The sequence below is a fragment of the Hippocampus comes genome, unplaced genomic scaffold, assembly GCF_001891065.2.
Source record: "Hippocampus comes isolate QL1 unplaced genomic scaffold, H_comes_QL1_v1.1 scaffold41, whole genome shotgun sequence".
Classification (NCBI taxonomy): Eukaryota; Metazoa; Chordata; class Actinopteri; order Syngnathiformes; family Syngnathidae; genus Hippocampus; species Hippocampus comes.
Window position 1 is genome coordinate 2,087,742 of NW_017805153.1, and position 25,302 is coordinate 2,113,043.

Here is a 25,302-nt window from a genome sequence, read left to right on the forward strand (position 1 = left end):
ATATATACATATATAAAGACTGAACTTCAATCTATTCGACTGGATTTGTGGATTAATCTCCCCCTTCTTCCTCCCTTGTATAATAAAATCAGACTTTGAGTGCCCCTAATCCTTCTAAGGAGTGTGGAGATTACCAAGATCCTCTGAATATCTTACATTTCTCACAACAACTCAAGACATGGCTCAGTGTCACAAGGTCAGAGGTGTATGTTTAATGTGAGCTTGAACTATTAAAAAAAAAAAAAAAAACATTAAACTCACCCCAGATTTTACCACTTGGGGGCCCTATTTTCACGCCCAGCGCAAATCTGGTGCAAGGCACAGTTTTACCGTATGCATGTGATGAGTTTTCTTTCTTTTGGTATTTTCACCAAAATTTCTCAAAAGTTAGAATTGCGCGTAACCATTGTGTGCTGTTGTGTAATGGGATGTAACAGGTCGCGGCGATCCCTCAACTGAATTAAAATCAGAGCGGTAGGAGTGCACGCCATGCTTGACATTTCGGAAACAGAAACAGACTCGCAGGTAACCTGCATGCTCTCCTCTTGCAGATGATGTACAGTAGTCGGCCGTGCATGTGACATAGGCAAATGTAGATTGCATTGAACCCACGTGTGTGACACCCCCGCGCCCTCATTCCCACACATAGTTGTGCCGCGCGGTCAGTGGGGTGCTATTAAGATGATAATGATTGGAATTTGTTCAATGAAAATTTCCTACAATAATTCAGAGGGATTTTCCTCCGCTGGTGTTATATTTATGAATGAAATAAGATGACATCCACCACACATGTCCGCAGGGCGTCAAATCTGTCTGTCCAAAATTCAATCATTCATTCATTTTCCGAACCGCTTTATCCTCACAAGGGTCGCGGGGGGTGCTGGAGCCTATCCCAGCTGTCTTCTAGCAGGAGGCGGGGGACACCCTGAACTGGTTGCCAGCCAATCGTAGGGCACAGATAGACAAACAACCATTCCCGCTCACAATCACACCTACCGACAATTTTGAGTGTTCCATTAACCTGCCATGCACCCGGAGAAAACCCACGGAGGCAAGGGGAGAATGTGCAAACTCCACACAGAGAGGCAGGAGCCGGAATCGAACCCTGTACCTCTGTACTACGAGGCGGACGTGCTAACCAGTCCACGCCTATTTGGAATATATTGATGATTAATAAATAACATCACAATAGTTATTTTTTCATTTGCTCTTGTGTTTACTTTTTTGTCTTGTTTAGCTCATTGTTTTTGTGTTGGTTTCATTTGCTGCTGTGCTTTGTTGTTTTTTGTTGTGTTTTGCACTTCAGGGCCACTGCATGAAGCTACAAAGCCCATTGCAAATCCAGTTGTAATCGTTGCTGCATCCAGGCTTCACTGGCCGCCGAGGAAAAAATGAGTTGTTATTATTGTGAAGAGACATGCACACTAACAATGCAGCTGTAGGATCTCTCAGAAGTGACTAAAATAAACCTATGGTGTCAGGTAATGTATACCTATCTACCCACAAAAGGTGACTAATCACAACATATGCTGTAAATTCTTTTCGACGCAGCAGTGAGTAAGAATGGAACTCAAATGTATGTTTCAAAAGGCAGAGCTGTACCAGAGAAAGATATGCTATCTTGAGCTGTTGATGGCAAATAGCAACTGCCATCCAGACGGTTTCCACTCACTAAATTAGTCACTTATATTGGCACAGCATTCAAAACACTGATTAATTGTGAAAGTTTGAGTGCTGTAGTAACACTTTCATGCAACAATAATGATAACCTGTAACCTGATAACTTTCTAAGCTGTCCACTGTAGTGACCGCTGTCCCTGAAAGGGTTCATTAAAAATCCAGCCAAAAATGACATTGTTTGGACAAAAATATTGAGACACATCTTTTAACCAAGCAGTCATCCATCAAGGGGTGGGAATAAAAGCCTTCAGTTTAACCTTAATCTTATTTTCATTTTTTTATCTTACCGAAACATTTCTTTGGACAATTTTATGCTGCCAACTTTGTTTTTCAGCCTGACTGTGCTGCTCTCTGGTACACAAAGCTTAAGCTCTGTAAGTGCAGAAGCACTTAAGATCCTTGACCTCAACCCCATCAAAATCTTTTCGGATAAACTACAACAGAGATTGTGAGATTGAGATAAATCAAATGACTATATATTAAGTACAGTGCAGTGTCAAATATGCCCAATGTACAGTACATTTATTAGCACTGTACTACTGGCATTATGGGTGAAATGATACCTGCAATTCCTCCATTCGGCTACCTTCCTTTTCTCATGCACTTATCGGATCGAGGACAACAAATCATATTGCAAATGTAATGAGTGAATTGCAACCCTAAGGGCAGTGCCATTAAAACGAGGGAATACTGAGTTTTTTTCTTCAGCAATTCCCAGGCTGGCCATTCCGTGAGGCAACTGCCAATTGCGGAACTCACAGCGCCAGCACAAACGAGTGCCGATTTTCTCCAGTCCATTATGTCAAATTGACAGTATCGACTGATGGAATTGATTCTGACTTGATTCAAAGAGCTTCAAATTCAATCTGATGGCTGTTTGAAGGTTGGTTAATGGATTCTTGAAAGGAAGTCTTCTTGAAAGCCCTGACCTCCTTTGTCAACCCTCTTTAACGCTCTTAGGAACATATGGAGCTTTGCTTTCGGAACCTTTAACACGCAGACGGCACACCTCAGAGCACCCGACCCTGCTTAAGTGATTTACTTTGTGGGGCTTAACACTCTGGCTTCTGTAATTACAGTAAATTGAAACAGACCTGCGGATGCGCTTGGAGGCCTGCGAGTGATCGGGGCAACAATTTAAAATGTGGCAAGTGTGTCGGCAGTGCATCTTAAACTGCTTGGTATCGTGCTTGCTGTGCCAGTATAGAGCATTTGCAAGTAATGATCACTATGCATATGCTGCATCAGTATTTGTTTATAAACTGCTTGTTAACGGTGAGCATAAGCAGGATTGTTTTGATTTTACCTATTCTGTTGTCACCCAGTTCTTTTGAGAATTGATTATCATCAAATTTTTGATCATGTTTGCATGGATTATCTGCGACAAAAATTCCCCCTCCACATTAGGATCACACAAATAGTGGCCTTATTGTAAAAAAAATACATCTCTTATCATTCACTTAGTTACTACAATTCAAAGTGGTGGTACCTGAAATTTGTCTTTGACTCTGGCAAAGATGTTATGTTTTTTACTCGAGAATAAAAAATGGTTCATCTGCACAAGCAACGAGGGCTGTTTTAATCGAGAATCTATGTCCAGGTGTTAATGAATATCTGGGGACATGGGTCTTAGTGACCGGATTCAAGTACTGTATAAACACAAAACTATCCCTCGATTTCAGTGCTGATCGATACGGTCGCGTCTGTGGCGAATGCCAGTTGAAATGAAGTAAATATTTACAGCCTTGTTGCACGCCTCACCTTTTTCTCTTTCGGGAACTCTTTTTGTCGCGCTTGTTCATCACCACGGGAACGCAACTCGTGAGCTCGGTCCAGTCGGCGTGTAAGCCGCAACTCCAGCCGGTTGAGAAGCGTGAAAAGAGCCACGACTCGCTTTTGCCGGGCCGGTGGCACGTGCATTTTCTCTGGCCGGGTGTACATTCGCAGGGCTGCTCCAGCTGGATGTTCTTAACCAGGTGGCGCCCGAACGTGGTTCCTCCGGTCTTTTGGATGTGCAGGAACACCATCACGTCATCTCCTCGGATGTCAAAGTCCACGTGTCTGTCCAGGTCACGCTCCGTGAAGTTAAGTGTGAACGCGGTCTTATCGGGGAGGTCCTCGTCCAGCTGCTGCTCTGGGCTGAGGGATGAATATTGCTCGAAAAGGACGCTCTCTTCACGTCGGAAGTAGCAAGTTTTGCTCTCCGCTGGGCATACGTACTGGTAGCCTATCATGAAGCAGAGCACGGCCGCAATAGGGATGAAGATGAGTCTATTAAACTTGTCCTCCATGGTAGAAGGCTCAGTCCGCGGACACAAGCGAGACGCAATCCTCCTCCCGCGCTCCTTGCATGGTGTGGCTCCACTCCGGCTTGGGCAGGGCGGTCCCGTTAGCTCAAGTCCGAACGGCAGGTGGGCAATGCCGCCACTCGGGCGTCCGGAATCGTGACAGCTGCGCGCGCCAAAGTTGACGCCGTTACGTTGTGAACAAAACGCACGCAACTCAAGCGCGTCGCGCTCTCTGGCGAACAGAACGCTCGTGCTCACCTGCATTGGGGGCGTTCCTGCGAGTGAGCTCGCCACCCCCTGTACAAGTGTTCATGCTTTGTAAAGCAGCTGACAGAAACTCCCCGATCCAGGAAAGCGGAAGTGGATCAGCACAAGCTTCCGCTTTATCGATCTTTGCAAAATAAAATTTGCGCTGATGACCATCGAGAGAACCTACAGTATTTCACAAGGGGTTTTCATACTAGTCATTCCAGCACTCCCCGCGGCCCTTGTGAGGATAACGCGGTTCGGAAAATGGGTGGATGGATGGATGGATGGATGCGTGCGTGCGTGCGTGCGTGCGTGCGTGGTAAGATTTAATGTAGGCTGCGGTGCGCCACTTGGCCGAGAGAGCATTCTTTTCCCCTTTCAGTCAGCAAACCAGGGAGGAATTAAACTCCATCGTCATACATTGTTCCCCTCATTTGCATAAAGCTGCAGTATGACCAAGTCAAATAATTACACAATCGGAGCTGAGCCTCGGTCCTGTGCGCCTTCCTCTCAATGGGCCCGTGTGTGCGTCTGTGTGTGCGGGCGTGTTTGTGTGTGTGTGCGTACGTGCGTGCGTGTGTGACTGTGTGTGTGTGTAGATTTGGTGAAGATTTTTCAGAAACTGAAGATTACACGGAATTATACTACTGTATAATCCAAACCAAGATATAATTGATGCAGAGGAATCCAATGATGAAAAGGACAATGTGCAGAGGTTGCTGTCACATTCAAATCAAAGAATCCCAACCAGTCTTGAGCTTCATCCCCATCCCGATCCTAGTGGTTTATGAATGTATGCGTGAATGGGTGAATCTAAGGCTTTGTAAACCACTTTGGGCACCATGTGGTCTAGATAAAGCGCTACTTAAGTGTGCTTCATTTACTATTTATCTGAGAATCAAGGTATGCTGTCAAATGTCACCAGGATGACCCCAGAACCCCCTGATAGGACTGATGACAGCAAATCTCTGCTTTAGGCTGCTCTTGACTGGATCCATTCTAACCACTGTTGTAAATTTGGAAGTTGCTAACCCAGAAATATATCAGCACATGCAGTGGTCGTTTGATGTCCTGCTAGTGTATACAAATGCAGAAAAAAAATCTACAAACAGTTCATGGGATGTCGAGTCTGGTCGGACGGTTTTTCTATTCACCATGTCACTTCAAAAATTCCACCTGTCAAGGGTGACGGACTTTGACAAATGGGATACAAGACCAGGCTGCTGTCAAAAAAAAACACTGACAGAGACAACAGACGTTTGGGACAACCGCCACTCATTTATAAGACAAGTACAAACTTGGGGTACACTGCCCACTCAAGCGGTACATGGCAAGCAAGCCATACAAATATGACAAGTTGTAGCTGGGGAAAAAAAAGTGCAGATGGCAGGTCTCATCATGGCAGGTTTTAAAAAGGTATGACTGGGACTGGGTCAATTGGTGTCAATTCAGAATTACATTTTGCTGAAAACTGTACGAGCCTGAGTTATGATACACTGCAAATCTACTGACTTTAATTTAACACTTAGAGTGTTGAATCTAACCCCGGCGAAGTGTTTATATGCATCCACACTACCCTGTGTTATAGTGACATTTACTGACTGACTGAACAGAGTTAAATGTTCAACACCGAATAGTCTGTTACAACAAAATGCAGTATTTACTGAGGTAATAATGACACTTCTGAGTGTTTAGATTAACACTAATGAGTGTTTATGTCAACACTAAACAGTGTGGGGAATAATATCCTGTGCCTTACTACCTTAAATAAAACATCACATTTCAAAACACTTTTCTTTTATTAAATCAATATCAGACAGCTCATACAAAACAGCAGTATGTCATAATACACGTTCTTTCGTCATTTACATGTGAAAACTCCCCATCATGAGGCCAAGAATAAAATCAGGTCAGATACACTAATATCAGTGAACATATATTCCTCAATTCTAAATCCATTCAGGTCATCATCAAAACCCATGGTAATAACATTGGGTGTGAAAAGTAATGCTTTATCCTCGTTAAGATGTTAGCAATTTTCCTGAAAGTAGGGAAATCATTTTCAGTACCACCACATACAATAATAACTCAATTGTGGCATTAAGTTTCATAGGTTTTACACCCAGGATGTCATAGCAACCCAACAGATTACAATTTTGACAAGACCCCAACACCTGGTCTGGATAGTGTTGCATCGCCCAGTGCATGAATATGGTCTTCATTTTGACAACTGGCTGGTTTGCGTTTCATCATGGACAAGCTTTAATCATCTGATGGCTGTTCAGATGTTGAGTGGTCTTGCAGAGTCTTTGGGTCACCATCAAAATCGTATGGCTGCAAAAGACAGAGAAGAATATGGACACAAAACAATTAATATTACATACTCAAAACCATTTCCTCTAAGCCTGTATGGCCAAATGAGAAAAAACCTTGAGGTTCATGCAACTCAATACTCACATTATTAGTTGTTGAGGCCTTGCCTTCCAGATTGGAGGAAGGACACTTGGCAAGGAGCTGACAAGTGACACTCATTCGACTGATTCAAGTTAGCTGGGAGACTCACCAGAACTCACTTTACTCGTTGGCTCCTACAAATGGACATGCTATTTCTGATGGACTTGACAACGGGGCTGTTTCACATTAAGTCATTTCAGATCTTTAGATCGAGCAAGAAGTAACATTGAATGACATCAGGTGCACAAGGAAATATGTTATTATTTAAATAATGTTTTCCTTTTTTTATTTTGTTTTGTAATAATGGAGTATTTGCTTTTACTTTGAAGCTCAGCGACATTTACGTTTCCCTTTACTGAAGCTGACTTGACTCTACATCTGTCCTGTCATCTGTCCTGGCTGCCAAGCCTGTGATGCAACCCCATCTCTAATCACAAGCACGTGCATTTTGTCTCACACACACACACACACACACACACACACACACACACACACACACACACACACGCACGCGCACACACACACGCGCGCGCACACACACACACACGCACACGCACACGCACGCACACGCACACACAATTTGATTGGCCTGGAATGACTCCAGCCACATCAGGGGTGCCCATTACGTCGATCGCCATCAACCAGTACATCAAGGACTGGTCCCAAGTCGATCCGAGGGGTGTAGAGGGAAAAAAAAAACATTTGTGTCTCTGTGCATGTTAGTAATATATTTTTGTGGGAATGCACACTGCACCCTAATCATTCTATCAGTTTCACTTTCACAAAAAGTATTTAAAAAAGAAATTAAAATAAAGCAGGAAATCTTTAACCTACGGTGACGTGTGACTGCATCACCGGAAGTTGTTAGCGCTCAGCAGTCTGCAGTTGCAGCTTGTGATCAGAGTTGTTGCGCTATATCTTTTACCGTTATCATTATTCTCATTCAGAGTTTGTTTTGTATAATTCACCGAGGGGACGGGCAAAGAATAGGAATCTAGAGGGCCAAGAGAAGCATTTTAAAACGGTACGCGTGAGATACGATCGTTAACAGGCTGCATACGTGCGTCGCATGCCTCAGCGTCAGGCCATTGCTCATCATGGCATGCGTGTGTACGTGCGTGCGTATGCGTGGTAACGGGTCGATCGCGGAGGTTGGTTGATCGAAAAGTAGATCTTCGGTCAAAAAAGTTTGGGCACCCCTGAGCCACATGATATTTTGTATTTCACTAATTTGCAAATAGAGCCTTAAACAAACATTCATAATGGCTTCACTTTCAAACTACAATACGTTATTGTTTTGTCTTGGGCATGCGTGAGAATCAGGGTGTTGCATTGCGCTGGCATCAGGTCGAAACCTCCAATGTCAAAATTTGGTAAATTTTTTCACAAACCTATGCTGCTAGTCCAGCCACATATTTGTGCTATTTTCCCAAATTATTGATCAATATAAAGTGTTGAAAATGGCTTGCTCTCTTTGACGACGCAATGTTAATGAGTGAACAAACACATTTTTTGGTTCCCTGTAGAGCACAGGTGTCAAAGTCAAGGCCCGGGGGCCAGATCCGACCCGCCACATCATTTTATGTGGCCCACAAAAGCAAATCAAATGTGTCAACTTCCATGACCCTTGCTTAAATCTGTACCGAAATCTCAAATTGTCATATGTAATAAATAACGGTGACATTTTGCAATAACTTTGTGACCCGGTTTTCCCTCACTTGAACAATAATTGAACAAATACTTGACTGATTTCAAAACTAGTGAGCCATCGTTTTTTTTTTTTTTTTTTTTGTGTACAAGTAATAATACAATGTGATGATTTAAAAATGTATTTCGTTTCACTATTGTAACGGCCCTCCGAGGGAAGGCGTGATTCCAAAGTAGCCCACCACAAAAATGAGTTTGACACCCCTACTGTAGAAGAATAATTTTGGAGGGATAAGAATTGCGGGAGACATCAGTGATATACTATTATTACTTTTTTCCTCTACATTTCCACTTTCAACTTCATGCATCATTCAGACATTCTACAGAAAGCACATTTTTGGATAGTAGGCTCAGCTAATCAGTGTCATGGACAGTTTCAATCGAACTGAGTCAATAATTAGAGCATGAAGGGTGTCGACAACAGTGGATCACAAACATGTGACTAATATGCACTTATCTATTGCCAAAGCACCAGTAATGGATCAACGTCAAGCTTTAACTGATCAAAAGCTTTTGCTTTTTGCCGGAGGTTCCCCCATCAAGTTTTCTGTTACGCATTTTCTGAGTACCGAAAAGTGCACAATAATACACAGGTTCAATGTATTACCAGGGGATTTAACCATGGTGCACTTTGTATTCGTTTACATCCGCTTTCAGCGCTCATTCCCCCTGACATTGACTTAATCTGGATTTTGAGGTCCACCTCTTTTTGAGTCTGAGTCGAGCCCAAAATCTCATATATGAGCAACAAACATGGTAAGGGACATGAAAAGAATGTGTTATGGAATGAAGAAACATTTCCAGAAGGTCGTACCCAAATGACCTGTTTGACCTCAATTTATTTTGCTCTTAAAATGCTGAGTCTACATGTAAGTACAAGCATCTTCCATTCCATTTTGCAGAAGAATAATTTTCCATAAATAGCACGTTCTCCAAAGGGAAACAATCTGCATTGTTTTGGGCTGCAAAATAGAAGTGCTAATGAGCTGGCTTTGAGGTTTGGATACTTATTTGGATAGCTCTCTCAGAAGGAATCCAATGAGGTACTAGGTGTTGTCTGGTACAATATACAGATATTCAAGTTTGCACTGATTGGGGAGGTGGAAAGAATAAGAGTAAAGTGACTGACATTCAAAGAGTATCCCCCCAACATGTCCCAAATGTGTCGTTATTGAGTTTCGGTGACATGCCAGCTGTTGAGTCGGGAGTTGACTGCCGGTACAGATAACGTTCTACACATCTTGGTTAGCATTAAAAGAAATCAAACACATGAGGAAACATATATCGCAATTTTCTTTTTCATAATTACCGTATTTTCCGCACTATAAGGTGCTTCGGATTATAAGGCGCACCTTGAATGAATGGCCTATTTTAAAACTGTTTTCATATATAGGGCGCACCACATTATAATGCGCATAGAATAGAAGCTACAATAGTGGCTGAGGTTGTGTTATGCATCCACTCAATAGAGCTACGCTAAAGGGACTACAATACAATAAAGCTTTTTTTATATCGCGCTTTCACAACCACAGCAGCTGTAACAAAGCACATCACAGAACATTTAAAATGCTACGTACAAGAAATCAGAATATCGATCCATATGTAAGACACATCAGATTATAAGTCATACTTTTGAGAAAATTGAATGCTTTTAGGTTCGCATTATAGTACGGAAAATACAGTAATCATAATTGATGTTTCGCTAGTTTATGAACAGTAATTTATTTCTATTATTTGTATTAACATACAGTCAATGAAAGCTTCATGAACAAATTATTTCAGTTTCCATTATTTCCCAAGGGAAATGTTCTTCTTTAAATCTGAACAAATTGGATGCCCACCAGCCTCCTGGAATAGAATGCATTTAAACTTGACACTGTAGATGTGGCAGTGTAAGCTACAACTAATTTTCTTTTTATTTTCCGATTTCCATGTAATTTCCAGATTGGCAAATGTTCTCCGTGTGCATACAACAACAAAAAAAAAAAGAAAAAAGCCACAAATAGAATCTTGATTGGTAATCTGTCACCTTGTAAAACATGTCCATGTCGAGGTTGTTATGGTAATGACTGTTCCTTGTTATTCATCCTCCAGCACCTGTGAAGCAATTTCTATTTCAACCGTTGCTGTTGCAGATGTCGCGCCCTGTGAGGTGATGATCCTGCTTCTCCCTCCATCCATTTTCTATACCTCTTGTCCTCATTTGGGGCTCATGTTAGCTTGAGCCTATCCTAATGGCCTTGGGTGCGAAGCAGGGTAAACCTTGGACTGGTAATCAGCAAAACAACCATTCACATTCACTGACTCTTGTTCTGTGGACAATTCAATCTTCAGTTGGATGGATGGATGGATGAATGGATGGGTGGATGGTCATGAACTAATTAAATGTTTGTTTTTGAAATATAGGAGGAGGCTGAAGAAAACCCAGTACACATGGACCACGACCTACCAACTCCGCACAGCGGGGGGACTGAGCCGAGATTTGAACCCTGGTCCTTTCGAGTGAGATGTGGAGGTGCAAACCAGGGGTTTCCACATGTCATTAAAAAGCATGAAAAGTCATTAAATGGATTTTGTAAAAATGAAGGCCGGAAATTGCATTAAAAATCATACAAATATTATAAAATGCTTACAAGCATGCTTGCATGTGAAGCATTAACTCTCTTCTACATTTGTCATGTAATAACAGAGCTCATTTGAATGCAAACGATGGTCATTTCAGGTATTTACTTGAATGTGAGGATTTGGCTACGTCATTCTGCATGTGAAAATTTTTAACACATTTTTTCTCACTCTGATGTCCAACAAAATACACACACACACACACACACACACACGCACACACACACACACACACACACACACACACACACACACATACACGCACCAGCTGCCCAATGACGTTTTGCATTTACATGAAAAAAGATGCATGATAAAACAGGATTGTCAAAAAGTCCTAAAACACAGTTTGCGAATGGATGAATGGTCCAGACACATTGTAAAGATGTCTGTGTTTATGTGAGCATGTTAAATTTGTTCTGTAATAAGGACTGTGTGTAAGAGGCTCGCGCAGATTACATACATTTACACGTCATTTTTCTTTTTCCTTGAATGCTAACTAAGCAATATTGACTGTGCTTTCTTGATGTACAGTATTCGTTTTGTCACTTGCGGGCTGTTGATGCTAAACCCACAAAGATATTTAGGGTTGTATCTGATTGTTGTTTTCAATAACTGTGAATGCCGATTGAGATGTGCATTACAACCATCTGGTTAAGAATCTGAAACTTTGTGGCACTCATCCAGAGTGTGATGTGTTCCATCTTGTGACTATTCAAAATCACCAAAATCGTCCATGTGCTTTTTTTCCCCCTGCAAGGATAAGTGAAGCCCTAATGTACAATCTAAGAAGATTGTTCCTCTAAGCCTTCAAAGATCATATCTGATAGAAAAGAGATGAATCCATTTCAGACAGAGATTTAGCTTGAGCTCCAGTACCAGGGCGAGAGGTATGGGATCAGAGGCCAGGTTATTCTCTTTTCTTGTGGTTAAAGCACTCGGAATAACAGCCACCCTCCTGGCATTTAAAACGTATGTCTGCAGCAACACCCTTGGTTCTGTCATTGCTCACCTCCTTCCCTCCCCTCCTTCTTTGGCCTCCAGAGAGAACATCTTAGTGTCGCTAAATGTCACGTTAAGTGTTTCTCTTATCCCCACTTGTTCCAATGAGATGCTTGGTGAATATAAAAAAGGCCTACTCTGGATGGCTGCCATAGCTCAGAGAGAGTGACGCTTCTCTTTGAGCTCTTCTTTTCCTTCTACCCTCCTACATGTCTGCAATGAGGATGCACAGAGGATGGCACACTCTTCATATATTGCAAGGTGGGAGAGACTCACGTTAGAGACTCACACATTACAAAACAGTCTTCTGCCAAGAATCAAGACGTGGATCAGCACCAACGTGTTGTGGCGACTTTTGACTTGACCTATCAAGGGTTGCCATACCAATGTATTCATGTCCGCTTCCTGCGTATAGATCCAGGATATTCATTCATCACCCATCATGTCTGCTCTTTGAACACTCTGTAGAACAGACCGAGGCACAGTCTCTGGCAGGCCCCATGGCTTGTATTTTATGTGCACTTGTGGATGCTAGTAAAAACAAGGTAGCAAGCCACAGCCGGGGCTTATATGCAGTGTTTCGCTATATTTAGATTTTTACGACTCCTCCTGCAACTATTATTTAAAAAAAAAAAAAAAAAAAAAAAAACGGGAAAATTTTATATTTTTTCGCCCCCCCCTCGAAATTTTTTTTTAAAAAAAAAAAAAAAAAAAAAAACAAGTGAGATAAAAAACAATAGCGATCCTAATTTTTGCAGCATTATTATTTATTATATGATGGAGGATAGAGCACCAAGATTTTTGGCTTGATAATACTGTACTCAAATCTAGTGTCTTATATACTTTACATATTGGGTGTACAAGTCATCATTGTATGTATCACTGTCAATATTTTATTGCCCACTTATCTATATATGTCCCGAACAGGAACAGCTAATATGAGTTAGTGGTGGTGTACAAAATGATTATTCTTTTTCAGGTGTAAAGATGTCATTTTTAATGACCGTCGATAATTTTGTTTATTTTCTTGATTTCCTCACGACAACAATGCATCCCATATCTACGTATGTAGCAATTCAGTGAAACGACAATATACTAGAAAGTTGGGGTAAGCATGTTGGCTTGGCCCTCGGCAAGCATTACAGTCTCTCCCGTGGCCTCTTTGCAAAATTAATTAGCCAGCCCAGCTCTAGACCAAGGTGCCATTGACCAAGACATTTAAGACATCTATTTGGCCTTATAGAATCTTGGTTATGTCACAAAGTGGGAGGATGCGTGAAAAACATCTATCTTTTCCTTGACACATTTAATTTCTTAGGCATTATTCATAGCAGACAGTGAAAGGTAACTGTGGGATGGCACTTTCTTCCTCCCCTTCCTGCCGCCATTCTTTTCCATCGTTGCTTCCCACAAAGCTGAATCACCACTTGTGACCTCCACAACTGCCTTGTTGAAAATAGACAACAAAGAGACACAGATGAAACCCAGCACCCAGAAAAGGATTGTGGTGTGGTGGTGGTGATGGACGAGCTGATACACACACAGCTTGTCTGGCATTAACAAAATGGCAACCCGTCTGACCATTAGTGATTGTGATTCCAGTCATTTGCCTTAGACAGAGTTAGTCAGAATCTTCTATGTCAGGTGTCATTAACAGTCTACCTATGGTACTGTTGTGGCTGCTAATTGAATGTGTTTCTGTGTCTCTATGGATATGTGTACTTAGAAACCAGCAGCCATGACCACAAAGCCCTTCTTTTCCTATGTGACTTATTCAAGAGTAAACATCAGCATTGGGCCTGGAGTCTTAACAACCTCTCACATACAGGTGACTTCTCGACCTGTGCATCAACATCTTGTTCGACAACTGAACTTCTCTGCCTAATTATGATACCTCACTTAATTTGAACATTGGCTTATTTTAGTGGCACAGCCTTTAAAGAGTCTTTCCCCATTTGCCTCAGGGAACCATGTTCTTCACTGGGCTTGTCGGCAGGAATTAATATCCCTCCCAATCAGTTCTCAGATGAACCTGTCTGAGTCTGGGCATATGACACTTCCAGCAGTGGGACTCGGATGAAGGGTTCAGCACAGTAATGTGCATAATGAATGCTGTCTCGACGTCATATGATTTTCTAAATAACCTCCTCTGCTTCATGCAATATGTTGTGTGCGTGACGAGCTTTTTCCTGTAGGTAATGAAAAGGAAATGGGACAATCTTATGTGTTACGAGTAAAAATGGTCTCCACTACTGCAGCATTTTGAACAGAAAACAAGCCTTGATGAGTACTGACCTCTGCTGGTCATATTTGATTTGACATTAGACTCAAACCGACGATAATGGTTGGAGCCCTCCGGCGTAAGTGTAACATCATGTTCAAATAATTTGTTTTTCAAAAAGTATAATTCATTGGCAAGTTAAATATGTTTTTTTTATATGTTAAAGTGCAGTTTACAGATATTGGTGCCCCATTACAATGGGAGCGAGAATTATCACTAACTGCCGAATTCCACAGAAAAGACAGCATAGAGACCGAATAGACATTCGCGTAATAGAAACGTCTTAGAAACAAACATTTCCACTTATTCATACTTATGGACATTTTAGAGTCGTTAATGAACGTGCATGTTTTGGTATGTGTGAAGAGATGTCGCCGTGGAAAAACAATGCGAGCAGGAAAAAGAAGTTAAATCAAATGCCTCGAATTTCGTTCAGCTCGGAGACGTGTTGCAACGTAAAAAGAGAAAGTTGACGATAAGAAAATGAAAGTCATACAAAGAGCAAGACGAGTCGTATCAAAGGGTTAAAAAAACGACAGAACTTGTCATTACATGTGTATAGTTTTACTTTGAAGGTACTGGGAAAAATTGGGACTTTTTCAAAGTTATCCCCGTAATTATCCGTGGACAAATTGATGCAAAACACGCATTTTTATGTGCATCAATCGCAAATATTAGCAGAAGCAATGAAAAAGAAAAATCACACGAATTGTATCCGAGATTGAAAAAAATAAAAAATAAAACATCATAAAATTTTACTTTGACGGGACCGGAAGTGTCATGAATAATTCCACGTTATCCTAAGGGGGGAATGTTGCAAAAGACGGCGATTGTAATTTGTGTCCCCATCCCAAGTGCGGATATTTTGGGGAAATATTCACGCTTTTAACCAGCTAAATTATTTTAAAGCCAAAACAGCATGTACTCCACCTACCCAACTCCTGCACCTCTGTTCATGTCCCATCAACACGCACGCACACACCCAAACGAAGCAGGTTGGAAGAAAATGAGAATATAACAGTAACTGTGAAAGTCTTTGTTAATATAAACGAGTAACCACGCGAAGATTTACGACACAGAATTCAATGAATGACTCTTAGACGATGAACTTTCTCCACTCATACTTCTTACAACAATAATGATAAAAATGCTATTTTACTATAAAACTCTAAACATGTTCAACTTTAATTATTAATTCCATACTCAATTAATCTGATTTACTTTGAAGATACCGGATGTTAATCCGTGAGTCACCCCGAAATTCTTTGGGTCATTGCAGGCAGAAAACTTTCCCAAAGTCCTTCACATATTCATTAACGTCGATTATCACGACAGTAAGTTTGTTTTCCTTTTACGAATAGCTCAGCGGTAAATCTTTAAATAAACCTCTCCACGGTCGCCGCGGCAAAAATCATTTTTTATGGTCTTTTTTTTCGTGCAAACAAACAAAGCAGATCTCCGTTAGAAAAAAAAATCCCGTCGGAATTTTATGTGCGCGGGGGACGAAACAACACCCTATGCGCTTCGTGGTACCTACAACATGACTGGCGCTCCTCAGACAAGTTTAAACAAGCACGCTTTTGTTCATCCTGAAGTCAAACGAGCGCCAAATCCATCGTAGAATGTATTGTTCGTGGAATTAGCGGTCCTAGCTGAACAAATCCGACGACCATTTTTGATAACTGTCCTCGCGCTTTGCAGGTAAGCTAGCTGTTGCTGACGTAAATGGTGGAATTTCACATCTTTGCGAAGCATTAATTCTCTCCCATAGGACGCAGTTCAACCGCTGCTGGTGCTGGGGAAACATTGAGCTGATTGCCTGCAGTGTTTTGATAACATTTCTCTCTCAAGGGAAGCTCGTTTCTGTTTCCACGGCAACGCGGCTTCGGCGTTTGTCCTCGTGTCTACGGGAAGGCGGAACCACAGAGAAACCACGGCTCCTCGATTCGCGATCCCCCCGTGGGAGTCCTTGATGATTCGGAGATGGTAAGGAGAGCTCGCCTGGAGCAAGCAGGTAGATTAGAATTTCCTTGAAAATGTTACCGTCGAAATTCTGGGTTACCTCATATCGTGTGAAGGGAATTGTTTGCATGTCTAGCCAGTTGTAAACGGCGTGGTTCATTGTCTGTTTCAGCCATTTCAGGACGGAGTCTACTACCCCTACGGCAGTGACACCCAGGGGAATCATTCATCAGCAGGGATCCCATCCCTGTTGAACTCTCCACTCAGCCAGCACTCTGTTAAGATCCACTCTGCACCAGGCATGGCTCCATCCGGTGCGCCACCCACCATTCTGCCTTTCAGGTTCCGCCAGCGTAGGGAGAGCGTAGACTGGCGGCGAATTCACGCTGTAGATATTGATCTGGTGATTAGCCAGCTAGATGTGGATGTCCTCCAGGAGCACATAAGCACCGTCACCTTCTGCAGCTTGGATGGGGAGCAGTGTCAACGCTGTCAGAGCCCTGTGGACCGAGCGCTCATCAAGATCCTCCAGTTGGCCCAGCTCACAGTCGAATGGCTCCTCCACTGTCAGGAATGTCTCACGCTCAATCTGCAAGCAGCGGAGGAGAGGCTGGCGAGCACCAACATGCAGCAGGAGCAGCTACTGGCTCAGTTGAAGAAGCAGGAGGAGAGCATGACGGCGATGACGGCCGAGCTCAAGAACAGGAGGAAGATCATACGCAAACAGCAAACCCTATTTGCCCCACAAATCACCAACAGTCAAAAGGTACTGCTGACATACTAAATTTGAATTATCTGTTAAGCCTCATTTTAAGAGCGTTCGGCTTATTTGAAGCAACAACTACCTTTGTCATTCCCTCCCTAACATAATTCACCAAAAATGAGAGCCTAGTTTCTACCATCTTTGTGATTGTATTTGAATTCGAGAATATCCATCGACTATGTTGTTTGGGAATGGTTAACGTAAGCTTTGTTTTTGGACAGAAAGTGGGATCTTTTCAGTTGGCCAGCAGATGGTGGGTTCAGTTGAGTGTTTAATCCACTTACAAAGGGGTGCCGAGTGGTATTGAACCTCACAAACAATTACTGTAGTTTCTTTCCCCTGACCATTCTATGTATTTGTTATTGAAACAAACACCAAATACACACTTTAGTACATAATATATAGCAGAGTGCATTCATTTTCCAACAGGATATTTATACCACAATTTAAAAATGTTCCCATTTCTTAAGTACTTTGGCTGCCTCTGACCTGGCCAAGCAGTTGCCCAGGTGACAGACAGTGTGTGTCAAGACAATCTGTGGTTGCTAGGTGTGCACAAGCAGCTCACCCACAGTTGCTGCTGAATAATTAATAGAGTCATGATTCCCAAGCTTTATTGAGACAAGTCACCCGTTTTCTATTAAGAAAGAATCTCACTCATTGCCCATCACCAAACAAAACTGTCACAAAATACGAACACTGAAAAAATGATCTTGTCTCAAATTACTTACCATTTGACGTACCTATCTGTACTAGTTTAATTGAATGCAAAGCTGATTCTAACAGGAAGCCATCGCTTATTCTGTTGTATGAATGGCAACAGATGGATACAAAGGTTAAATGCCTCTTCTGCCATGTAATGTAAGATAACTCAATCAATGTACCTGTCACTGTATCACTAGTATACATTGATGAGCAAAGATAAATTGGTCATATGAAATAATTTGCAGAGAAATTAAGCGAAATTGGGTAATAGTGATGCAGCAGACTTCAATATATTGAAGTTCTATTTTTCTTTATTCACACACCTGCATTTATTGTGTTTTAGTGCACATTTTGTAAAAAGAAGTTCCTCACCACTTCATTTCTTCAGAGTCACATGCAGCGACGCCACCCTGATGAGAATGATATACGTAAGTCACATCTAAATCCTATGAATACCTTGGTGCATGTGAAGACTTATGCGTGCTGTCATTACCGTTTTTGCCAGAGTTACAATCAAACAGTGAGGAGAAATCTCAGATCAAAACCCTGAAATTGGAGATGAGTAGTCTGAAGGAGCAGATTGTTCAACAGCAACAAAAATTGGAATCCAAAACAGCTGAGGTAAGAGGGCATAAAATATTGCAGTGTGTAATATCTAAAAGAAATCCTTTCAGGACTGCGTGACAAACTTCCCACAATTGTTCTTCTCCACAGAATCAAAAGCTGCAGCGACACATAGAAGAGGGCGAGCTACGTGAGTCACCGAGCAATATGGCAATTTGGGATGGTGACAATTGTATTTTGTGAGAATTGTATACTATATGTATATTGAATTTTGTGTGTGTGTGTGTGTGTGTGTGTGTGTGTGTGTGTGTGTGTGTGTATATGTATGACATTTTTTTCAGAGATGCGAGAGAGTGAGAAGAAATCTCAGATTGAAAGCCTCAAATTGGAGATAAAAAATTTGAAGGATCTTATTCAACACCAACACATTATACAAGCAAGATCAGCAGAGGCAAGAAGAAACATTTAATGGATTTTCTTCTCCCCATTCGGCAACTGTTTCATGTCAGTTTTTGCAATTCCAGGACGAAAAGCAGCAGTTCAAGGACAAAGACCTGCTAAAAGAACTTGATCATTTTAAAGCAGTGGAGATGGTGCAGATACAAGCCATTCAAAAGCTGGAGCATCAACAGAAGCAGCAGGTAAAAAAAATAAACATTTTATATCCAGCATGAGAATAATGTTGATTTTTACCGCAAACTAATATTTTAAAAAATTATTCTCTTTCAGGACAAAAAATGGGAGTCCAGGCTGGGGAAAATCAAAACTCTTCATGAGTCTGAAAAGAGCGATGTACAGTACATCTTTTTTGTTTTGTTTTTTTCCCCCCACAACATTTTAAACCAGTCCTGAGACAAGCATTCACCTTCCAGTTGCAGAAAGAATTGAGCAGATTGCAGTCGACCATGTTGGAGCACCAAGAGCACAGCAAGAGGCAGCTGCAGGAGATGCGAAGGAAGCTGCAAGAGAAGGAGCAAACCATCCAGGATCAGAGGGAACAGGTTAGTGCTGTTTCATATTAATCAATGTCCTCTGTGAGTGCTAAGGCGGAAGCTGAGTGGAAGCACAGAGCTTGTTCAGGATATCCTGTATTTGCTGCATGAGCTGAGTGATATGATGATGATACTGTACACTGCACAGGGAACTTAATCTAGGGGAAGCTGATACTTTTCCTGGAATAGTTCCATTCCAAAAAATATGCTTACACAACACAGCGACCACAACATTAGGCTCACAAAACTGATCTAATTCAAGTTCTGCTTTCACAGTTACTGTTTGGCAATGCTTAATTTTGGTCCACATTGTCAGAAAGGTGCTCATTTTGCAAGAGCCACATTTAATTATCCAAATGAGCTCAAAATGATTCATACCTAACCCTAGCCATCTTTAGATTTAAAATGCACTCTTATTTTGTCAATAAGTATGTTAGCCAGAAATAACACAATGCTGGCCTATCTTGTCAATTTTTAGTTGATTAAAACATTCAGAGCCGAATTCATTAAATGAATCCATGGCTTTTGCGTGACGCTGACCAGTGAAAATGGGGCAAACAAGATAGCATCTAATTCAAAAGCACACTCAGATGGTGAAATGAGTCACCAACTCTTAATACCAAACAGAAAGCCTCTCGGTACACCGGTGGTATTTGCGCGTATTTAAATGAGGTAAGTGGCGGAGAAATCGCCCACCTTTATCCAAATAAGCCTCATTAATAATGAACGTGTAATTCACTAACACCAGTGCTAACAGTCACACAAGGCCTACAGAAAGCTGATGTCAAATGGGCGCTACTCAGTGGAAGCCTCTCTTCGCGAGGGCACGCGTTGCGAGAGCAATGTGAAGGAACATTGATATACACAAGACATGTTGTCCGACCTGTCGATCAAATAAATGTCCTGTTCGCACCTCCTCAGTCAGGGCCCTAAGCTCGCATTCTTAGAATTTCATCTTTCTGTCATAATAATAAATGGTTGTTATAGTAATAACAATGATTATAAGAGCCTAATGCATTTTACTTGGCACTCAAGGACACCGCACAATGCTGCACTACATTTAATAAAAGAACAATACAAATCAGAATGAGAGAATTACATTAACATTTTTTAAAAATGAAACTGAAGGGGCATATCAAAATGACAGGTTGAGTAGGCAGTTTTAAACAGGTGCGTTTTGAGTTGTGATGTGAATTAAATGAAAGAGTTTTGTTCTGCCACTGTGTTCTTGGTCTAAGCCTACATTTATATTTTCCCCAGTGTGCAGTCAGGGAGTGTAAACAGGCGCAAACTGCACTCACCTGTCAAAGTTTGTGAGCGTGCTTGCGCTGGTATGTCATTCGCACAGTATCCATTGTGAATAGGATGTTGTGTGATGGAGTAAACTGCGGGGGCAAATGAGGAGGTGCCTTCAGAGTTCACAGGATTTTTTTAGAATCATACACAGTTTTTTTCCCCACAATTCTAATGTTCAAAATATGACTAAATGAGACTTTTGCAATTCATTTCCAGGCATAAAATACCCTGTCAACTCGTAAAAAAAAAAAAAAAAAAACACTTTATTCTCTTGTATTTTTGGATCTGCACGTGTACGTAATAATGTTGCTCGTGAGTGGTAGTAATAGATTTAACCAGATTGAAAATGACAAATAATGTGTTCATGCCGTATGTATCATAATGTTTTTATTCTGTTCATCATGCAGATACTGAATACATCTTCAAATCCACCCGCTAAAGTACTGAAAGTACCAGGTAAAGATACCTCTGTGGACTATTTCCTCATCAGGAAACCACCAGTGTGATCCTCATTGTCTGTTTTCCAGTGTTCGTAAATGCACCAGCTCCAGAGCCGAAACCAAAGAAAGTTGTACTTGGTGAGTCCTCAACTTGAACTGTGACGTAAACATGAACTCTCAGAGAGTCTGAGCATGGGCTATGTCGCATGCTGGATTATTGAGGAAATGCACCCATTTTGCACCTGTCCCTCTTCTCTTATCACCCCTATTTTATGTCCCTTACAATGCCCTATGAACCTCATGTGCTGCTCTATAAGAGGAGCTCATCTCTCTTGCTCAGCTGGATCCAATTCAAGAGCTGTCAGAAGAGGAGGAAGGTAAAATAGAACATGAAACTGTTGCAGAGTTGGCCGACTGCATGTTGTTTGCATGGATCATCTTCAGCATCAGTCTGTTGAGCAGCCATTTTCTCAACTTTGTTGTGACTGAGACCATCGTTTGTTTTGTTTATGTATTTATTTAGTTTTCCCGACCACCCCTAGACCTTCAAAGTTGGAGGGGCAAAGTCCGACTTAAAAGACACTGAGGGTTACATAAACAGAAAGTCAGAGCTGCCAACTGTTTTGGATTGTCCGTATTTTGTTGGGGAAATCGCTGAACACTAACTTGTTACGCCCGGAACACTGATTGCTACGAATATTTTCAAAAATCTTTGGTCACATAATTGCGCAAACAAGTTGAAAGCGAGCACAAGGAGCTCATGGATAATTGCGATGTATTTTTGACAATATGTCAATTCGTAATGCGGCATTGTTCTATCTGTCGGGTCCAGTGATGTAGTTCGCAAAAGAAGCTAGCAGACGAGTCCGACATTAGCCAAAAACAATTCCAGGATAACCCACTGACTTATATTCGAATGGACGAACAATGCAGCTTTCTCAAGCCACCGGCGGCCATCTTACATTGCCACTCGCTAAGTCCATTCATATATAAGTCCATAGGCTAACCCCGATCACCACTAGCTTGATTAAATTCATATCAGCAGCAAGGAAAAGAGCGGTGAACAATGCCATGATTAATGCATGTATATCTATATTAAAAGTGCATTTCCATTGGTTGGCAGTTTTGTAGAGTGTTTTTGACATGCTCGATCACCTTCGTGAATTAGCAAGTCCATGGTTTTTGTTGCTTTTATGGACTTACTTCATTTATCACGGGTTACTGCTCCTCCTTGTGCAACATGGCATTCCCCGCTATGTTACCCTATATCAAGTCAAGTCAAGTGCAACTTTATTGTCAAATGTACACAGATTAAATTTCTTCCCTCTCAAGACAACATGCAACAAGAATCAATTCAAAACAAACAACATGGAGAACTCGCGGTCAGAAAAACAGAAAGCACTTCTTCTGTCTACTTACACGCCTATGAACACTTCCTAAATAAATAGGCATGTGACCAGATAGAAAGGCGACATCTAACGGTCAACTTGGTAACCTACATGCAAGTGCATGATATGACCTTCGCAACTGTTAATAAATGTGCTATTCAATCTTATACAGACTTGACCACCATCCCTGAGAAGAGGCCGGTGGAGAAAAAGCTTGAACCTCGTCCAGAGAAGAAACTCCGGGTGTCCATCAAAAAGAACCCCAACAAGACTGAAATCAAGCAACATCTCGAGCAGCTTGTGATGACGAAGCTGGAGAGACTGGGAGTGAAGCCAGTAAGCTACTGCCCACCTAGCAGAACTGTGCACAACCTATTTGTAGCGTCCCTGGCTGATTGACGGTTGGACTCTTTACTGATGGTTCAAAAAGCTTCAATTTCACACAGCGCCAGAGCTACGAATGAAAAGAAAAAATAAATATTAAGATTGTACGACGTGATAGAGCGCAAACGATGAAAGATAGTCTATAAATGTTTTACCACCAGCTTGACTATGCAATAATATTATAACTGTAAGCATAAAGTGGCAAAACAGCCAGTTTTCATTCTTTCATCTTCTCCGTACCACTTTATTCAGGATCAGAGAAAACTGAAGACCAAAGAGCTCAGGTCCATTCTTGCTAATATACACACAAAGCAACAGAGCCTTGCAAAGAAGTTTCCGGACTATTGGCACCATCGTGCGGACATCACGAACACCTTGGAGCGGAAGTTGGGCTTGAAGAGGAAGGACAGCAATCTCCAGTCTCCAGACAAATCCAGACACTCTGTTCAGGGTAGGATCAATTCATTGAGCAACCCGCTTAGTAAATGACATCATCTGGCTTAATTCAGCTCTCGTTTTAGCAATCACAGTCACACTATTAGTAAGTGTGTGAAAGATTGTTTCTGCCACACAGACAAATGAAAGCTTTAAGTTAGTGTCAGCGGCTAAGCTGCTTTTAGTGCGGACGTCATCTGCGTTCCTCTCCTGTGTAGTGTTGCAGATGCGTCCTCGATCCAGCAGTCTCCCCTCCAGAGCATCGCGGGGCACTTCTGAAGCTTTTGCCCGACAAGCCAAGACCCCCCAACCTGCACCAAGAGTCAGGATCTCAATCCAACCAAAGACGTCGACACCCAGCCGCAAAGCTGTTCAACTCAAGTAAATCAACTTATTTAATAAAGCAGAATGGAAAGCTCCAAATGATCATCGTTGTGTAATCATTTAGCAACCTTTATTCCAATACGTCTGCATATGCTTGTTTGTTGATGGTTATATAGAAAAAATTACTTTAATACTAATTTTGGCGTGAGTGTTAAATTTAAAAGAGACTTTGCTTCTGCCATAGGACGCCGCCTTTCTGTTCTTTCGTGGATTCAGAAGACGAGGATACAGACATGGAGGACACTGAGTCTCCTCAACACCAACGGGGCAAAACTTCACAAGCCAGAATAAATAAGGAGGAAGCAGTTCAAATCAGTGCAAGAAAATCCAATTTGATCCAGACGAGACCGGCTCCGACTGTGCTCGCATCCTCCAAAAGCCATCTCGCTGGTGACGCGACCAAGACAGCGGTCATGAAATTAGAGAATGGCAATGATGACGAGGACGATGAGGATGAGTTGTCGGATGTCAGTGAGCTGCAAGAGATTGACTCCAGGCAGCTCCAGAGTTTCAAAGACCAGAATGGCAATGTGGAAAAGACAAACTTTGCGAAAGGTAAGCTGCTGTAATCTTTTTCAAACACCTCAAATCCAGTGAAGTTGAGACGTTGTAAAACAGGGGCCCCCAACCTTTTTTGCCCCACGGACCGGTTTATGTCAGGCAATATTTTCAGGGACCGGCATTTAAGGTGTGGCGGAAATAATAAAACAAAATAATATGGTATGAGCTGCATGAAAACTGTGGCGTTTTCGAAATATAGTAATAAACATACGGAGCGTCTAATCTGGCCGCAACACTCTGATCGCTATGGTAATGTTTAATGCCTTCAAAATACGATACAACGCAAATTCAAAGTGCATGAAAATGACGACTCACCACAGCCCCGAGCTTGATTTTCTGCAACCAGACGATCCAATCTCGGGGTAATAGGAGACAATGACACCTCAAGTGTGTGGTTTATGTCCAGTCTACTTCGTCATTTTGTTTTAGTTGCCGTTGCTGCAGAAAACCCCCGCCTCATACAGGTAGGATGTTGGAAATAGCAACAGTGCTATTGTGGCGATCTCAGAGTATTCAGCCATAACTTTAATCCAGTTGTCTCGAACGTACTTTTAAGGCCGCCGTCATTTGCGATCTCCAGCAGTTTTTTTCTCATTTTGCGAGCTCTGGCGTTTTGTTTTTAGCGTAATCGGTCACGTGGCGGAGAAGCATGGCTTGACGTGTGTCAAGTGTGACACAGACGGATGTAACGGAGAATCCCGTAATTTTTCAAAATAAAACATGGTTCGTACTCCGAAAGAAATAAAACGGAATTAAGGCAAGTTCTTTCTGTGCGGCCCGGTACCAAATGCCCTGCGGACCGGTACCGGTCCGCGGACCGGCGGTTGGGGACCCCTGGTGTAAAACATAAATAAAAAAATGAATACAATTATTTGCAAAGTAATGCCCTAAATCAGGGGTGTCAAAGTCAAATGGACGGAGGGCCAGATAAAAAAATTTGCTGCAAGCCGAGGGCCGGACTGATCGAATGTTCATTGAAAATTTTAAAAATGACCACATATTGTTTATTGAACCAAATTTAATTGACTGAAAACCTAACAAATACATTCCAATACGGTCAGATAAATAAAGCAACATTTTTTTATGGCTATGTCAGTAAACTTTAATTTTCAACAGGCAAAAAAAAATTTCCTTTGTATAAAAATACC

At 41.8% G+C, this 25,302-nt stretch overlaps 2 protein-coding genes and 1 long non-coding RNA gene across 9 annotated transcripts in view; 1 reads left to right on the forward strand and 2 right to left on the reverse strand.

Annotated features, from left to right (window-relative positions):
* LOC109514937 (heparan-sulfate 6-O-sulfotransferase 3-like) overlaps positions 1 to 4,280 on the reverse strand; it is a 14,985-nt gene extending 10,705 nt beyond the window's left edge. Inside the window, exon 1 of the mRNA XM_019868404.1 lies at positions 3,442 to 4,280. Coding sequence (XP_019723963.1) covers positions 3,442 to 4,232 — 791 coding nt within the window. The 5' untranslated portion in view covers positions 4,233 to 4,280. The remainder of the gene's footprint in view (positions 1 to 3,441) is intronic.
* Positions 4,281 to 13,009: 8,729 nt separating this feature from the next.
* Positions 13,010 to 16,431, reverse strand: LOC109515029 (uncharacterized). 2 transcript variants are annotated; one of them, XR_002168101.1, is made up of 2 exons: positions 16,343 to 16,431; positions 13,010 to 13,445 (listed from the first exon to the last, which is right to left on the reverse strand). It is a non-coding gene; the product is annotated as an uncharacterized LOC109515029 (long non-coding RNA). The 2 variants fall into 2 exon arrangements; XR_002168100.1 differs by lacking the exon at positions 16,343 to 16,431 and adding an exon at positions 15,818 to 15,890.
* Positions 14,342 to 25,302, forward strand: part of dzip1 (DAZ interacting zinc finger protein 1) — a 16,882-nt gene continuing 5,921 nt past the window's right edge. Inside the window, exons 1-17 of one of the 6 annotated variants that reach the window (XM_019868567.1) lie at positions 14,342 to 15,614; positions 16,132 to 16,290; positions 16,415 to 17,008; positions 18,054 to 18,138; positions 18,216 to 18,331; positions 18,425 to 18,464; positions 18,616 to 18,725; positions 18,799 to 18,915; positions 19,004 to 19,066; positions 19,147 to 19,275; positions 20,970 to 21,018; positions 21,090 to 21,140; positions 21,320 to 21,379; positions 22,563 to 22,726; positions 23,027 to 23,225; positions 23,428 to 23,590; positions 23,778 to 24,148. In XM_019868567.1, coding sequence (XP_019724126.1) covers positions 15,516 to 15,614; positions 16,132 to 16,290; positions 16,415 to 17,008; positions 18,054 to 18,138; positions 18,216 to 18,331; positions 18,425 to 18,464; positions 18,616 to 18,725; positions 18,799 to 18,915; positions 19,004 to 19,066; positions 19,147 to 19,275; positions 20,970 to 21,018; positions 21,090 to 21,140; positions 21,320 to 21,379; positions 22,563 to 22,726; positions 23,027 to 23,225; positions 23,428 to 23,590; positions 23,778 to 24,148 — 2,569 coding nt within the window. In that variant the 5' untranslated portion in view covers positions 14,342 to 15,515. Of the gene's footprint in view, positions 16,291 to 16,414; positions 17,009 to 18,053; positions 18,139 to 18,215; positions 18,332 to 18,424; positions 18,465 to 18,615; positions 18,726 to 18,798; positions 18,916 to 19,003; positions 19,067 to 19,146; positions 19,276 to 20,969; positions 21,019 to 21,089; positions 21,141 to 21,319; positions 21,380 to 22,562; positions 22,727 to 23,026; positions 23,226 to 23,427; positions 23,591 to 23,777; positions 24,149 to 25,302 lie in introns of all 6 variants that reach the window. The other 5 variants (XM_019868566.1, XM_019868568.1, XM_019868571.1 and 2 more) reach the window with 5 other exon arrangements.